Source organism: Hyperolius riggenbachi, chromosome 6 (genome assembly GCF_040937935.1).
Source record: "Hyperolius riggenbachi isolate aHypRig1 chromosome 6, aHypRig1.pri, whole genome shotgun sequence".
Classification (NCBI taxonomy): Eukaryota; Metazoa; Chordata; class Amphibia; order Anura; family Hyperoliidae; genus Hyperolius; species Hyperolius riggenbachi.
In genome coordinates this window covers 346,269,037-346,285,001 of record NC_090651.1, presented here as the reverse complement: position 1 = coordinate 346,285,001, position 15,965 = coordinate 346,269,037, and the positions used below count along the sequence as shown (strand labels likewise).

At 42.5% G+C, this 15,965-nt stretch overlaps 1 protein-coding gene across 1 annotated transcript in view; it reads left to right on the top strand.

Moving 5' to 3' along the window:
- Positions 1–1,133: 1,133 nt before the first annotated feature.
- LOC137522240 (sialic acid-binding Ig-like lectin 12) overlaps positions 1,134–15,965 on the top strand; it is a 134,528-nt gene continuing 119,696 nt past the window's right edge. The window contains exons 1-2 of the mRNA XM_068242272.1: positions 1,134–1,190; positions 4,197–4,547. Of these exons, the coding sequence (XP_068098373.1) occupies positions 1,172–1,190; positions 4,197–4,547 (370 nt within the window). The 5' untranslated portion in view covers positions 1,134–1,171. The remainder of the gene's footprint in view (positions 1,191–4,196; positions 4,548–15,965) is intronic.

Genomic DNA, 15,965 nt, shown 5'->3' with positions numbered 1-15,965 from the left:
GCACGAATCTTCGCTACAGCCACCACAATCTCTTGCATCACCTTCTGCTCGTACCAGGTGACAGCTTCTAGCGAATGAGCGGTAGACGATGCAAGGGATTGTGGGAACTGTAGTATGGACACACTTAAACTTATATAAAAAATAATTTGTTTTTATATTTTCCCTTCTCAATGACCATATTTTTTTAAAACAATCATCTACCCATCTACATTACACAAACAAAACCGTGGGGTTATGTTTAGGCACCCACGGGGGTTAAGCTAGGCACCACCAGGGGGCTTAAGGTTAGTTACAATCCTGGGGGTGTGACGAGAAGAGTATCCATACACCATGAGTCGACCAATAGTTCAAAGATATCGCCTTTATTCCATCTCAAGCAGTAGAAAGAACTCCATCTCACGCAATAGTAAAAAATCCAAAACTCCATCAACAAATACACAGCTAAACTGTTCACTCACAGCTCCAGCACAATTCTCCCCAACACTGCTATCCCTCCCCCTTTTAAAGTCCTCCCGCAGAAGCTTCCAGAGAAGCCTGGATCAAAAAATGTCTTATCTGAGAGGTTACAGAAGCTTCCAGCACGTCCAAGTAAACAAGTCTATAGACACCTCAGTCAGCAGATGTCACCTCCAGCTATCTGAATCAGCGACAATAGAGGACCTTATTTACGATACCTGACATCAAAACAGAATACAAAATAAACCTGATGCAGAAAAGAGACACCAAACTGTACAATACATACAGTAGCATAGCAACATTATAGGTTTTGCCATGGGGGGGGGGGGGGGGTTTAAGGTTAGGTGCCTACTTTGGGGTAAAGGTTAGGTGCCTACTGGGGGTTAAGGTTAGGCAGCACCAGTGATGTTAAGGTTAGGTGCCCCCGGTAAGGATAAGGTTAGGCACCACCAGAGTAGGGAGTGGTTAGGTCATAGCAAAATACTGGTAAATATTATCAATATTTTACTATATGAATGAAGTGGTAAAATAGGATGCCAGATCTCTCTAATTATCTTCCCCGAAAAATCACTGCTTCCCTTCTGCTACCATAATGGATACCTTTTTGTGAATTAATCTAACAAACTATTGTCTTTTGCAGATCTTGCAGACTTTACGTAAAGTGAGGATGTGGCCAAGAAAGGTTGAATGCACCAGTATAAAGCTGGTGACAATTATGATCCTTATATCAAGGGGTAAGAGAGACAACAGACTAAACATGAGATTTTTTTCTACAGAGTACCTACAGTATGTGCATGGATCAGGTAGTGACGATCACACACCATAGAGTAATGCAATGACAGGTTCAGGACGAAGCAGGTGGTTTCGGCGACGAGCACCAGTCGTGTAGTGCCTGAGTTGAGTGCTGCTATACCAGTAATGCTATAGTCTGCTCTGCAGCTTGTGCTTGGGTAATTTGGGGATTCCAGTGATAGCTGAACCCCAAATTACTTCTCCCTCCACATTTCTACAACTTATATGGGGAATAGTATTTAACCTCCTTGGCGGTCTGATTCTTTCCAGATTTTAGGGTCTAAAAGCGGTGCAATTTTTTTTCACTCTTTCAGACCCTAAAACCTGAAAAAAATCATTCTGGCAGGGAGATCTGCAGCAAAATAAAAAAAAATTTACCTTCCTGGGATCCTGGGCTGCAGTTTTCTCTTTGCCCACAAGATGGCGCTAATATACATATAAACGAACTTCTCTATATTTCTCTAATATAGAGAAGTTCGTTTTCAATGTTAGCCCCGCCCCCGATGACGTCACGCTGCCACCACCGCTCTGCTGCCACCACCACGGCTGCGCTGCTCCAACTGGCTGCCGGGTCCCCGGAAGAATAGCGGGGACATGGGGGATCCCGGCGGCCAGGGAAAGACCCCACACTGCCGGGGAGAGAGGCTGGAGTCCCGCTGCGCAGCGAGATCGCGCGCGGGACTCCACAACTACAGGTAAAGCTCTGCAATGCCTACCCCGACCTGAGCTCGGGATCACCGATAGCAGCTGCTTTTTACTACCCCGAGCTCAGGTCGGGAAAACCGGCAAGGAGGTTAATGCCCCCGGGAATTTGACTGGCAGCAGGGTGAGCCAAATGATGGCCCACACTGTTGCTGGTTAAATACTATTCCCCTTCTGAGTCATTGTAACTTGGAGGGAGAAGTTATTTGGGGTCTAGCAATAAAGGCACAAATCTTGGGGAGGTTACAGAAAAAATTCTGTTGCTTTGAAGTTTCCCAATCAGCACAGAGGCATCCTTCATCTGTAAGTGGAGGAAGTTCAAAACCACCAGGACTCTTCCTAGAGCTGGCTGGGCCGGCCATCTAAAATGAGTGATTGGGGAAGAAGAGCCTTAGCCAGGGAGGTGACCAAGAACCCGGTGGTCAATCAGTCAGAGCTCCAGAGATCCTTAGTAAAAGGCACATGGCAGCCCACATGGAGTTTGCCAAAAGCCACCTGAAGGACTCTCAGACCATGAGAAACAAAATTCTCTGATCTGATGAGACAAAGATTGAACTCTTTGGTGTTGCCAGGCGTCATGTTTGGGAGAAACCAAGCCCCACTCATCACCAAGCCAATTTCATGCCTATAGTGAAGCATGGTGGTGGCAGCATCTTGTTAGGGGGAGGTTTTTCACTGGCAGGAACTGGGAGACTAGTCAGGATAAAGTTAAAGGTGACTGTAGTGGCTGGATGGTGTAATGGTTAAGGGCTCTACCTCTGACACAGGAGACCAGGGTTTGAATCTCAGCTCTGCCTGTTCAGTAAACCAGCACCTATTCAGTAAGAGACCTTAGGCAAGTCCCCATAACACTGGTACTGCCTATAGAGCGCACCCTAGTGGCTGCAGCTCTGGCGCTTTGAGTCCGCCAGGAGAAAAGCGCGATATAAATGTTATTTGTCTTGTCTTGTCTAGCAATGTAGAGACATCCTGGTTGAAAACCTGACTCTGAGCTGTCTTGACTGGGGCTATGGATCATCTTTCAGCAGGACAATATCCCTAAGCACACAGCTAATATAAAAGGAGTGGCTTCAGGACAACTCTGTGAATGTCCTTGAGTGGCCCAGCCAGAAAGCTTTTTTTTCTCCGGACCCTTACCACTCTCTCTCAGGACAGGGAAAATATTTTTCCCTGTACTGATTAATTTACTGCGCTTTTTTTCAAGCAGTTGCTCCAGGCCACCACCTGGAATGCCTGTGGGTTTAAGTGATCTGGTTAGTACACACATGTAACACCTGCAGGGAAGCTTTGTTAAATATTGCAGATTCTTGAATGAATAGTATGCCTTTCTCTCCCGTCATAGGACACAGGAGAGATTCTTATCATTTCCAACCAAGGCTGGGCTGTGGCAAAGGCGAGAGAGGCTCCAGCCTCAGGGCGCAGTGTAGGAGGGGGTGCACAACTCACTCAGCTATCATTCCCCTATTGTGTTTGAAGCAGAGAGAAATAAGGAAAAGGGCTATATGCAGTGACTGCAAGCCAGATAACTAGAGATTAAGGTGTTGAGGGCTTGGGGGCCCTGGGTTCCCTTTTATTCTAATAGCAATCAGTGTGTGACGGCTGGGGTGGGAGGGATGGAGGAGAGCACTTTGGTGTCTCAGCCTTGGGTGCTGGAGGACCTTGTCCCGGCTGTTTCCAACAGCATGTTTTGGGGCTGTCCGCACATAACAGAGTTTGCGTGGGGTTTGTGTTTGTGCAAATTCAATGTTTTTGCATTTGACTTGGTTTGATGTGTAATTTTTTAGATGCAATTTTATTTACATTTTATGTGTGCATTGCATATAATGTAACACAGAAAAATCACACTTAACTTGTGAAAATGTGCATGCAGTTTTAAAGCTAATTACTACACAGAGAATTGAATGTGCATTCGCTTTCACATGCCAATTTATGCAGGGTCAAAAACCAATGCATAAGTTGGCATGCGAAAGCGAATGCATATTTGCATGAGCATTACCTCATGAATAGCCAATTAGGCCAAATTTGCTTAGCCAGATATGTCAGGTGTTCACTTGGTGTTTAATGCACACATTAAATTCTTTGTGTAGTGGTTAAAACTAATTACATCGTTTTATGTAAATTTACTTCAAGCACGCATTTCAGTTGTCCATCCTAAAACGGCCTTACTTAATCAGTACCCCTAGAGCAGTTACACTGTCTACCTAAGTACCAGTGAAGTCTTCTACACATTATTCTGTTCTCTGCAGGGACTGTGACATCCATGGAATACAGAATGGACTTTGATGGTAACGTGCAGATCCCAGTGGGCATGTGTGCCATCATTCCTTGTAAATTCGTGGCCGACAGTCGCCTGAGATTTCTCACTTCAAAAGGATGCTGGAAGGGACATTCCGGCACAGCAGTGTCTACAGATAATTCTGCAGGATTGAAAACAAACTTCCAAATAGTCGGTGACCCCAATAATGGAGACTGCAGTTTAAAAATCACAGAGGCCAAAAAGGAAGATGCTGACACTTATCACTTCCGATTTGAGGAGAGTGAAGGCAGTATTAATAAATACAGTTTCTATGAATTTCCTTTAACGGTGAAGGTCGCAGGTGCGTCTAAAATAAATTAGCTTCTCACTATAACTGTGATTATTAGATCTGTTCTTGGACAAATGTTACATGTATTTTGGAGCAGAATTTCAGAATAAGCATGTTATTAATTAATTAATTTAATCAGGTGACTGACTTGTAAGTCTCTGAGTTTTCAATAATATTTTTTGCATTTGTGTCCCTTTAACGTGCTCAGTAGACTTTTTTTTGCAAAAAAAATGCCTAAAGTCTTCAGAAAATGAAAGATCGAAGACCAATTTTAAAACTGCCATGCAGTAGGAGGGCCAAAAGATTTTCAATACTAAAGCTGGGTACTCACAAGATAAATCTTTGAAAAGTGAAAGAACAAAGATCAAATCTGCAGATAATCTTTGTAAAGAAAAAAAAAAGTTCACAAAATACCCCCAAAAAGCCAGATGAAAGATATTTATCTCTCAATCTTTCAGTTTTATCCTGGTGGCTCTGGTCTGCAGATGACTGTTCAGCTAAACAAAGTGTGTATGAGATCTACAAATATCATAGACTATGAAAACCTTTTGCAGGAACTGATCTTTTTCAGGAACTGATCTTTTGCAGGAACTGATCTCTTGCATGTGTACAGCTTCTTTAGAAAAATCAGTATTTTAAACCTCCTTGACAAACCTATGTGACAGATAAATTCCTCAGTTTGCAAAGTTTTTATCTGATGGGTGTACTCGGCTTAATAGAATAGACTGTGTAGGTACAGTATTCTCTCATACTACATGGAAGGTGGAAAAATTGGTCTGTGGTCTTTAATTTTCCACAGATTTTTATCCCAAGTGTTTACTTAGCTTAACATTCGGAATGTATGTGTCAGAACTTTATGAATTCTGACTTTTAACTCAAATTTGTGAAAATAAGAACACTCACCAGTGGGGATGGGTGAATTTGCCCAATTAAGATTTGCCAAATCTTTATAGAACCACAACATCTTCATGAATATTCATCAACTTATCAGTGAAGTCTTTGGTAGTGATAGCGTGTGTGGAGGCTTTGCAATTAACAACACAGTTGGCACCAAACATGCTCCGTATGTCAGGACCAACTGTGGGTACTTTTTTTTTAAAGACCTAGGGCAGTGATGGCTAACCTTGGCACTCCAGCTGTGGTGGAACTATAAGTCCCATGAGGCATTGCAATCCTCTGACAGCTCTAAGCATAATTCAGGGAGGCAGATGCATGATGGGATTTGTAGTTTTGTCACAGCTGGAGTGCCAAGGTTAGCCATTACTGACCTAGGGCTTGATTCACAAAAGGGTGCTAACACAGTTAGCATGCCTAAAAGCTTTGGACGTGCAAACTAGGGTGCTAAGCATGTCCAAAGCTGTCACTGATTGCGTATTAAGTTGGTGCGCACGAAACGTCGCACCATTCGCGTGTAAAATAGCTTTTCAGGCTATTTTGCGTGCGAACGGTGGGACGTTTTGCGCACACTGCACAACACTAACCTTTGCGCACACACACGTTTGCACGCATATTAGCTTGTGAATCGGCTGTTTTTGCATCCTAAGTGCCTTTTCACTAGCGTGCTAACACTTAGCACCCTTCAGTAAAGCGAGGCCCTAGTATTTGAGAAAATTAATTTGATAGTTCAGGCAGGAAAACATTTTTTTTGTCCAAAGATGACATATTTAGCACATGTGGTGATGATAGCTTTGTCACTAGTGTCATTTTGTTTTTAAAGACCTTGTGTTTTTGAGAAAACTGATTTCAAAATTATGTGGAATAAAGCTCTTTTTATATATCATCCAGGGACCAGCTACAAAGCAGTGGCGTAGCAATAGGGGGTGCAGAGGTAGCAACCTCTGGCCCCCCTGTCCAAGTAGTAATGACCTTTAATATAAATAAGAGTATGGCCCAGTGCACACCAAAACCACTAGCAGATCTGCAAAATGCTAGCGGTTTTGGGAGCAGATTTCAGAGCAATTCTAGGCATGTTTAGAGTGGATTTCTAAACATGCCTAGCGGTTTTGGCTGCGTTTTGTGTAGCAGATTACACAAATTGTTACAGTAAAAGCTGTACTGAACAGCTTCTGTAACAAAAACGCCTGGCAAACCGCTCTGAAGTAGCATTTTTCAAAGCGGTTTGCGTTTTTCCTATCCTTTACATTGAGGCAGAAACGCTTCTGCAAACCGCAAACGTGCAGCAGGAGGCACGTTTGCGGTTTGCTACAATCCTCAAACCACCGGTGTGCACCATCTCATTCAGATACATTAACCGAGCGGTTTGACAGGTGGATGTGGCCGGCGGATCGCATCACAAACCGCTCGGTGTACACTGGGCCTATGAGTTACCCATCAACTAGTTTCACATGCACCATGCCAACAATAACATATGCAAAACAATTCAGAAAAAATTGCACTTGGGTGCATGTGATTACTTATCAAAAAAGTGAAATGTTAAGTAAAACATATCAAAGCATACCACATATGTTATTTGGTGTGCTTTGATATGTTTTACTTAACGTTAAAAAAAAGTATTACTTTTTGAATAAGTAATCACATGCACATAAGAGCCAATTCTTTCTGAATTTATTTGCATATTTTATTATACAGTACCATGCAGTGTGAGTTTGCATTGAATTTAGGATTATTAGTTTCCCCATCCCTTAGTCTATAAAATATTATTTTCCTTGGTCAATTGGTAAAAAAAAATGTTTAAAATGTAAAATTAAAATGCATATTCTCTTAAAGCGGTATGAAACCCTGACATAATCTATATATATAAAATCGGATGTGTGTGTGTGTGTGTGTGTGTGTGTGTGTGTGTGTGTGTGTGTGTGTGTGTGTGTGTGTGTGTGTGTGTGTGTGTGTGTGTGTGTGTGTGTGTGTGTGTGTGTGTGTGTGTGTGTGTGTGTGTGTGTGTGTGTGTGTGTGTGTGTGTGTGTGTGTGTGTGTGTGTGTGTGTGTGTGTGTGTGTGTGTGTGTGTGTGTGTGTGTGTGTGTGTGTGTGTGTGTGTGTGTGTGTGTGTGTGTGTGTGTGTGTGTGTGTGTGTGTGTGTGTGTATGTGTGTGTGTGTGTATGTGCCGCGATCACTCGAAAACCCCTTGACCGATTTGAACGAAACTTGGTATACAGGTTCCTTACTACCTGGGATGATAGGTCTCGCGGCCCCCCTGCCCACCTGGGCGGAGCTACAAACAGCAAATTAGATTCCACCCATTCAAGTCAATGGAAAAAATGTAAAAGGCTGCCATTCTCACAGTAATCAAGCCAGAGTCCCCACACTTGGCACAGTTGGTCACTTGGTGACCGAGGTTACAAATCCAGGAAAAGCGGGTGGAGCATAAAACAGCCAATCAAAATTCAGCCATTCCTTTTAAATGGGAAAAAATGCAGCCATTCTTACACTGTTAATCGCAGGGTTCTCAAACTTGCCACACTTCGCCACTTGGTGAATAAGATTAAGATTTTGGAAAGTGGGTGGAGCCTACAACAGCCAATCAAAATTCACCTATTGCGTTTAAAGGGGAATATTTAAACTGCTGCCATTCTTACACTGTTTATGGCAGAGGCTTCAGACTTGCTGCAGTCAGTCATTAGGTGACTGGGGTCCAAATTCACTAAAGGGGCGGGGCCACAAACAGCCAATCAGATTTCTTTGCTGGATAAACTGCTTCCATTCACACAATTTTGATGCCAGGAACCTGAAAGCTCACAAAATTGGTCATTGAGTGACTGTGTGACAAGGTTACACAAAGTGGGTGGAGCCAAAAAACACATTTTACTGGGAAAATATAAACTGCAGCCATTCTTACACTGTTAATGGCAGGGTTGTCAAACTTTGCACAGTTGGTCATTGAGTGAATGTGATTAAGATTTTGGGAAGTGGGTAGAGCCTACAACAGCCAATCAAAATTCAACTTTTGATTGTCAAAGGGAATATTTAAACTGCAACCATTCTTATACTGTTAATAGCAGATGCCTCAAACCTGGTACAGCTGGGCACTGGGTGACTGGGGTTCAAATTCAGAAAGGGGCGGAGCCACAAACAGCCAATCAGATATACAAAGTATTGATACCAAGGATCCCAAAGCTGATAAACTTGGTAATTGAGTGACTATATGTCAAGGTTACAAAAAGTGGGCGGTGCCAGAAACTTAATTTTTTACATGGCAGGGTTCCCAAACTTGATACAATTGGCCACTGGGTGCCTGGGATTATTATTCAGAAATGTGGGTGGAGCCTACAACAGCCAATCAAAATTCAGCTATTGATTTTCATGGGGAATATTTACATTGCTACCATTCTTACACTGTTAATGGCAGAGGCCTCAAACCTGATACAGTCAGTAATTGGGTGACTGGGGACCAAATTCACTAAAGGCGGTGGAGCCACAAACAGCCAATCAGATTTGTTAGATTGATTTCAGCCATTCTGTTATTGGCAGGGTTCTCAAACTTGACACAGTTGGCCACTGGGTGACTAGGATTAATATTTAGGAAAGTGGGTGGAGTGTACAGCAGCCAATCAAAATTCATCTTTTGATTTTCAAGGGGAATATTTACATTGCTGCCATTCTTGCACTGTTAATGGCACAGATTATTATACAGAAAAGTGGGTGGAGCCTAAAAAAAACAATCAAAATTCACCTGTTGATTTTCAAAGGGAATATTAAAATTGCTGCCATTCTTGCACTGTTAATGGCACAAGCCTCAAACCTGGTACAGTTGATCATTGGGTCACTGGGGTTCAAATTCAGAAAAGGGGATAGAGGAGGCATGGGCAAACTTGGCCCTCCAGCTGTTGAGGAACTACAAGTCCCACAATGCATTGCAGGAGTCTGACAGCCACAGTCATGACTCATAAAGGCAAATGCATTGTGGGATTTGTAGTTCCTTAACAGCTGGAGGGCCAAGTTTGCCCATGCCTGTGATAGAGCCACAAACAGCCAATCAGATGTTTCATTTCACTGGGAAAATACAAATTATTGATGCCAAGGACCCAAAGCTCACAAACATGGTCATTGAGTGACTGTGTGTCCAGTTTACAAAAAGTGGGCGGAGCCAAAAACAAATTTCAATGGGAAAATGTAAACTGCAGCCCTTCTTCACTGTTAATGGCAGGGATCTCAAACTTTGCCAAGATGGTCACTGGGTGACTGAGATTAATATTCAGGGAAGTGGGTGGAGCCTATAATAGCCAAAATAGCCAAAATAGTCAAAATTCACCTGTTGATTTTCAAAAGGAATATTTAAATTGCTGCCATTTTTACACTGGTATTAGCAGATCAGAGCAGTTTCTAGGCTAAATTTCACCCAGGGCGAGGGTGTAAAAATCGCCCCCCACCCCACCCCCATGGTGCCAGGCATAGGTGCCCGCAGTACAGGTTGAACAGGTTAGCTACGTAGGTGCCTCCAGTATAGGGTAGCCTGCATAGTTGCCCCCAGTGTAGGTTAGATAGGTAGGTGCCTGCTTTATAGGTTATCTACGTTGGTGCCTCCAGTATAGGGTAGCCCGTATAGTTGCCACCAGTGTGGGTTAGATAGGTAGGTGCCCCCAGTATAGTTTAGATAGGTAGGTGCCCGCAGTATAGGTTAGATAGGTAGGTTCCCGCAGTATAGGTTCGATAGGTAGGTTCCCCCAGTATGGGTTAGATCGGTAGGTTCCCCCAGTATAGGTTCAATAGGTAGGTTCCCCCAGTATAGGTTAGATAGGTAGGTCCCCCCAGTATTTTTAGATAGGTAGGTTCCTGCAGTTTAGGATAGTTAGGTAGGTTCCCGCAGTATAGCTTGGCTAGGTAGGTTCCCGCAGTATAGGTTAGTTAGGTAGGTTCCCGCAGTATAGGTTAGTTAGGTAAGTTCCCGCAGTATAGGATAGTTAGGTAGGTTCCCACAGTATAGCTTGGCTAGGTAGGTTCTTGCAGTATAGGTTAGTTAGGTAGGTTCCCGCAGTATAGGTTAGTTAGGTAGGTTCCCGCAGTATAGGTTAGTTAGGTAGGTTCCCGCAGTATAGGATAGTTAGGTAGGTTCCTACAGTATAGCTTGGCTAGGTAGGTTCCCGCAGTATAGGTTAGTTAGGTAGGTTCCCGCAGTATAGGTTAGTTAGGTAGGTTCCCGCAGTATAGGTTAGTTAGGTAGGTTCCCGCAGTATAGGTTAGTTAGGTAGGTTCCCGCAGTATAGGTTAGTTAGGTAGGTAGGTTCCTGCAGTGTAGGATAAATAGGTAGGTTCCTGCAGTTTAGGTTAGTTAGGTAGGTTCCCACAGTTTAGGTTAGTTGGTATGGGCGGTATGAGTTGGGCGCAGGAGCGGGGGGAGCGAACATAATAGTAATAACTCACCTGCTTCCGCCGAACCCGCGCTGCTTCAATGTCCTTCCTTTCCCGGCATCTATCTCATTAGTCACAGTGCTTCCTGTGATGACATGCGGTATGTCATCACAGGGGGCGCTGTTACCAGGCGACGGACGCCGGGAGAGGAAAGATATTGAAACTGCGGGGAACGGATGAAGAAGGTGAGTTATAACTATTATGTCCGTTCCCCCGCTCCGGCGCCCCCCCTCCTGCCGCACAATAAAGCACCCCGGGCGATTGCACGTATCACACACCCATAGAAACGGGGCTGTAGCAGATGCCTCAAACCTGCTATAGTTGGTCATTGGGTGACTGGGGTTCAAATGTTGGAGAGGAGTGCAGCCACAGACAGCCAATCTGATTTGTTTAATTTCTATGGGAATATACAAATTATTGATGCCAAAGACCCCGAAGTTCACAAACTTGGTCATTGAGTGTTCGTGCATTAGGGTTAGAAAAAGTGGGCGGAGCCAAAACCGGTCAAATACATACACAGGCAGTTCCACGTCATTAGTGGGTGGAGACAAATGCAAATTTCACTGGGAAAATGTAAACTGCAGCCATACTTACACTGTTAATGGTAGGGTTCTCAAACTTTGCACAGTTGGTCACTGGGTGACTGGGTTAAATATTCAGAAAAGTGGGTGGAGCCTACAAAAGTGAATCAAACTTCACCTATTGCTTCTCAAGGGGAATATTTAATTGCTGCCATTCTTGCACTGTTAATGGCACAGGCCTCAAACCTGCTACAGTTGGTCATTGGGTGACTGGGGTTCAAATTCAGAAAAGGGGTGGAGCCACAAACAGCCAATCAGATTTTTTTCATTTCAATGCAAATTATTGTTTCCAAAGACCGCAAAGCTCACAAACTTGGTCATTGAGTAATTGTGTGTTAGGGTTAGAAAAAGTGGGCGGAGCCAACACTAGCCAAATACATACCCGGGCAACGCCGGGCAATCAGCTAGTATTCAATAAAATCATGTTTTCCTATTTTTTTATATGCAATAAGGTTATCGTACTTGCATTTGTGCATAAGTATTATCATTCATTTAGAAATTACAAGTACCCAAAAGTACAGTTTTTCGCTTTGAGTTCTGTCTTTGCATTTTATTCATAACTGGTTTGATTCATGTTGTATTGAAGGCAGAAATGCTTTAAAATGTCTGTCTGTGTCCAGGAGCTTCTGCACAGTCAGATAATGTGTCACATTCCTCACATGATACAATTAAAGGGAACCTTAACTGAACGGGGGGTATAGAGTTTTACTTACCTGGGGCTATTACCAGCCCCCTACAGCAGTCCTGTGCCCTCGGCGCTGCTCTGGAATCCTCTGGTCCCCCACTGTCACTTAGTTTCGTTTTTGACGACTCACCAGTCGCCGGCCGTCATGCGTATTATTGGACGCATTCACCAATGCAATTAGCGCTATTGCGGACCACTACGCGTACAAAAATACGCGTTGCCGCATATCTACGCGTGCGGAATGCGGCAACGCGTATTTTTGTACGCGTTGCTGTCCGCAATAGCGCTAATTGCATTGGTGAATGCGTCCAATAATACGCATGGCGGCCGGCGACTGGTGAGTCGTCAAAAACGAAACTAAGTGACAGCGGGGGACCAGAGGATTCCAGAGCGGCGCCGAGGGCACAGGACTGCTGCAGGGGGCTGGTAATAGCCCCAGGTAAGTAAAACTCTATACCCCCCGTTCAGTTAAGGTTCCCTTTAAGTAAACACAAGATAACATTATCTCTAGTTCGGATGCGTCCAGGTTTCTCTGCACTGAACTTTCAAGCTCTGTGTTTAACTAATTGAATGCTGTTCTAGTAAAAAAAATGGTGGTAGTATATAATATGCTGTAAATATTTTTTTAGAGCAAAGAAGAAATGCTGGGTTTCATTCCGCTTTAAACAAGTGAATGGAAAATGGAAAGCATATGGGCCTCATTACCAATCACTGTTAAAGGACCACTGTCGCAAAAATCTTAAAATTTAAAATATATATAAACACATATAAATAAGAAATAAGTATAATACGAAGTACATTTTTTCCCGAGTAAAATGAGCCATAAATTACTTTTCTCCTATGCAGCTGACACTTACAGTAAGTAGTAGAAATCTGACATTACCGATCATGGCCTTTATTCTTTATAAAGACACTCCTTGCAAAAGATTAAAGCCTGGTACGCACCATGCAATTTCCCGTCAGATAGATGGGTTGAATAGATAATTTCCAACAGGTCCAATCTGATATCCGATCGTTTTTCTGATCGATTTGCATAGAAGCGATCAGAAAATCGATCAGAAAAATTATCGGAAATCTGATTGGATTTGAGTGTCTACGCCTGCGCAGTAGTTATACGCTTGCGCAGTACTGTCCTGATGACCACGTGACCCGGGTGGTGAAGCGCATAAGAAGCCGAATATCACAACAGTGTGATGTCTTAGTAACGCCAAGCGCAGAGGCGCTTGCCGTTACTAAGACATTAAACTGTTGTGATACTCCTTCTTGTTATTGCCTGAGGAAGCGGGAATATACCTGCGAAACGCGTTGGATTGTATTCTGGAGTATGTGAGTACATTTAATTTGTTTGAACACAGAGGCGCATTGCCACTATTGGACCTTTTTGAGCTTGCACTCCTTGCCTGATGAAGCGGATTAATGACAGAGGCGCATTGCCACTATTGGACCTTTTTGAGCTTGCACTCCTTGCCTGATGAAGCGGGTTATACCTACGAAACGCGTTGCGGAGTGCCAAAATAAATTGTTATTTGAGATTTGAACAATCTCGATTGTCCATCATTTCAGGAGGTAAGTCCACCTGTACTCCTCCTTTTTAGTTGTTTTTAGATCATTTTAACCTGCTTGGCGCCTCTGTCCAAATTTGCACAGTATATAGTCCATCTTGGGTGGAGGGGACTGTCCCCTTCTTTCTATCTACAGAGAGTGACTTCTTAAACCTGAGTGGGGTCAGGTTCTAATGCTCCCCACCTGCATTTCAAGTGGTTGCCTATGTGGTAACCCGTGTTTGTGAGTTTGTGAGTTTGTGAGTATATCCACATCTGTTAATTATTTCGCCAACAATTGTTAGACTTACTGCACTATATTGGGCTCTCGGTTTTACTTTTTGTTTCAAGTGCATTCATTTGTTTGAAAACTGACAGTTTCATGTCTGCTTCGGGGAGGTAAGTCCACCACTGCCTCCCTAGCATTTTTTAAAAAAAATGTTAGTATATTTTATCCTATTGGCGACTCTGTTCACCTTTTGCGAATCCAGTGTCCACCCCAGCAGGTGGGGTGTTATACCCTTTTTTCTTCCGATCTACAGAGAGCAATATCTTAATCCTGAGTGGGGACAGGTTTTAAACACTTAAGGCTATCTGGACAAACATTCCAGTCCAGATAGGCTGTGCACACTCCCGTCGGCCGTTAGCCCAGCGATCAATGAATGGGATTATAGATCCCATTCATTAATCGAAGCCCCCCGTAGAAAAACTGACAGCCTCTTATCAGAGACTGCAGTTTTTCTGAGTTAATAAAAAGTTTCCCGCCCTCCTAATGCTTCCTCGAAGCATAATCGTATGCTTCCAGGACTTTTTGACTGTGGCCATCTTGTGGCCAAATAGTAAAACTACACCCACATCCATTTTTCATTAAATACATTTTTTTACATTAAAAATTAGCTGTTTACCTCCCACACCAAAAATTACCCAAATAAAATTTTTAATAAAAAAAAAAATTACAATAAAAAAAAAACATAAATAGTTACCTAAGGGTCTGAACTTTTTAAATATGCATGTCAAAGGAGTATATTAATATACTTTTTAAAATTATGGGCTTATAAATAGTGATGGACGCAAATTGAAAAAAATGCACCTTTATTTCCAAATAAAATATCGGCGCCATACATTGTGATAGGGACATAATTTAAATGGTGTAATAAGCGGGACAAATGTGCAAATAAAATACATGGGTTTTAATTATGGTAGCATGTATTAATTTCAAACTATAATGGCCAAAAATGAAAAAATAATGATTTTTTTTCCATTTCTTTCTTAATATTTCTGCTAAAATGGATTTAGAATAACTTAATTCTTAGCAAAATGATTCACCTAAAGAAAGCCTAAATGGTGGTGGAAAAAACAAGATATAGATCAATTCATTGTGATGAGTAGTGATAAAGTTATTGACAAATGAATGGGAGGTGAAAGTTGCTCTGATGCAAAAAATAAACAACCCTGTGGGCTTAAAGAGACACTGAAGCGAAAAAAAATTATGATATTATGATTTGTATGTGTAGTACAGCTAAGAAATAAAACATTAAGATCAGATACATCTGTCTAATTGTTTCCAGTACAGGACGAGTTAAGAAACTATAGTTGTTATCTCTATGCAAACAAGCCATTAAGCTCTACGACTTTCAAAGTCGTGGAGAGGGCTTTCTTCTGACTTTTATTATCTCAAATGTTAGTGAACAAATTTCTTTTTCTCTGCCAGAGGACAGGTCATTAGTTCACAGACTGCTCTGAAAGAATCATTTTGAATGCTGAGTGTTGTGTAATCTGCACATATTATAGAATGATGCAATGTTAGAAAAAACACTATATACCTGAAAATAAAAATATGAGAATATTTTCTTTGCTGCTAATCTTCTAGTAATTATTCATAGTACACAACCAATTCATTATAGCATATATTTTTTTCCGCTTCAGTGTCTCTTTAAGTGGTTAATCTCTCCACCGGCATTTACAGTGGTTGCCTACAACAGTAACCCTGGTTTGTGAGTATTATTATTACTTCCTGTAATTTACCCTATTTCAATACATACTACACTATATTGGGCTCTCAGTCTCTTTTCCTTTCGCTTTTTCCACTGTCCACGTTGCACTATACTGCCGTCGGGAATGTAGCGCGAAAAAAAATACATATATCCAGGCACATCGCCTCTAGTTAGGACATTAAATAAATTATTAAGGAAAGGGAGGTGCTGAAGGGGGTGTGGCTAGAAAACAGCAAAAATCTATTAACCCTTCGCACTCTCGCATGCAAATGTTCAAACAAATGCATTCACAGATTCACTCATCCAGGCACAACTGTTATCCCTACA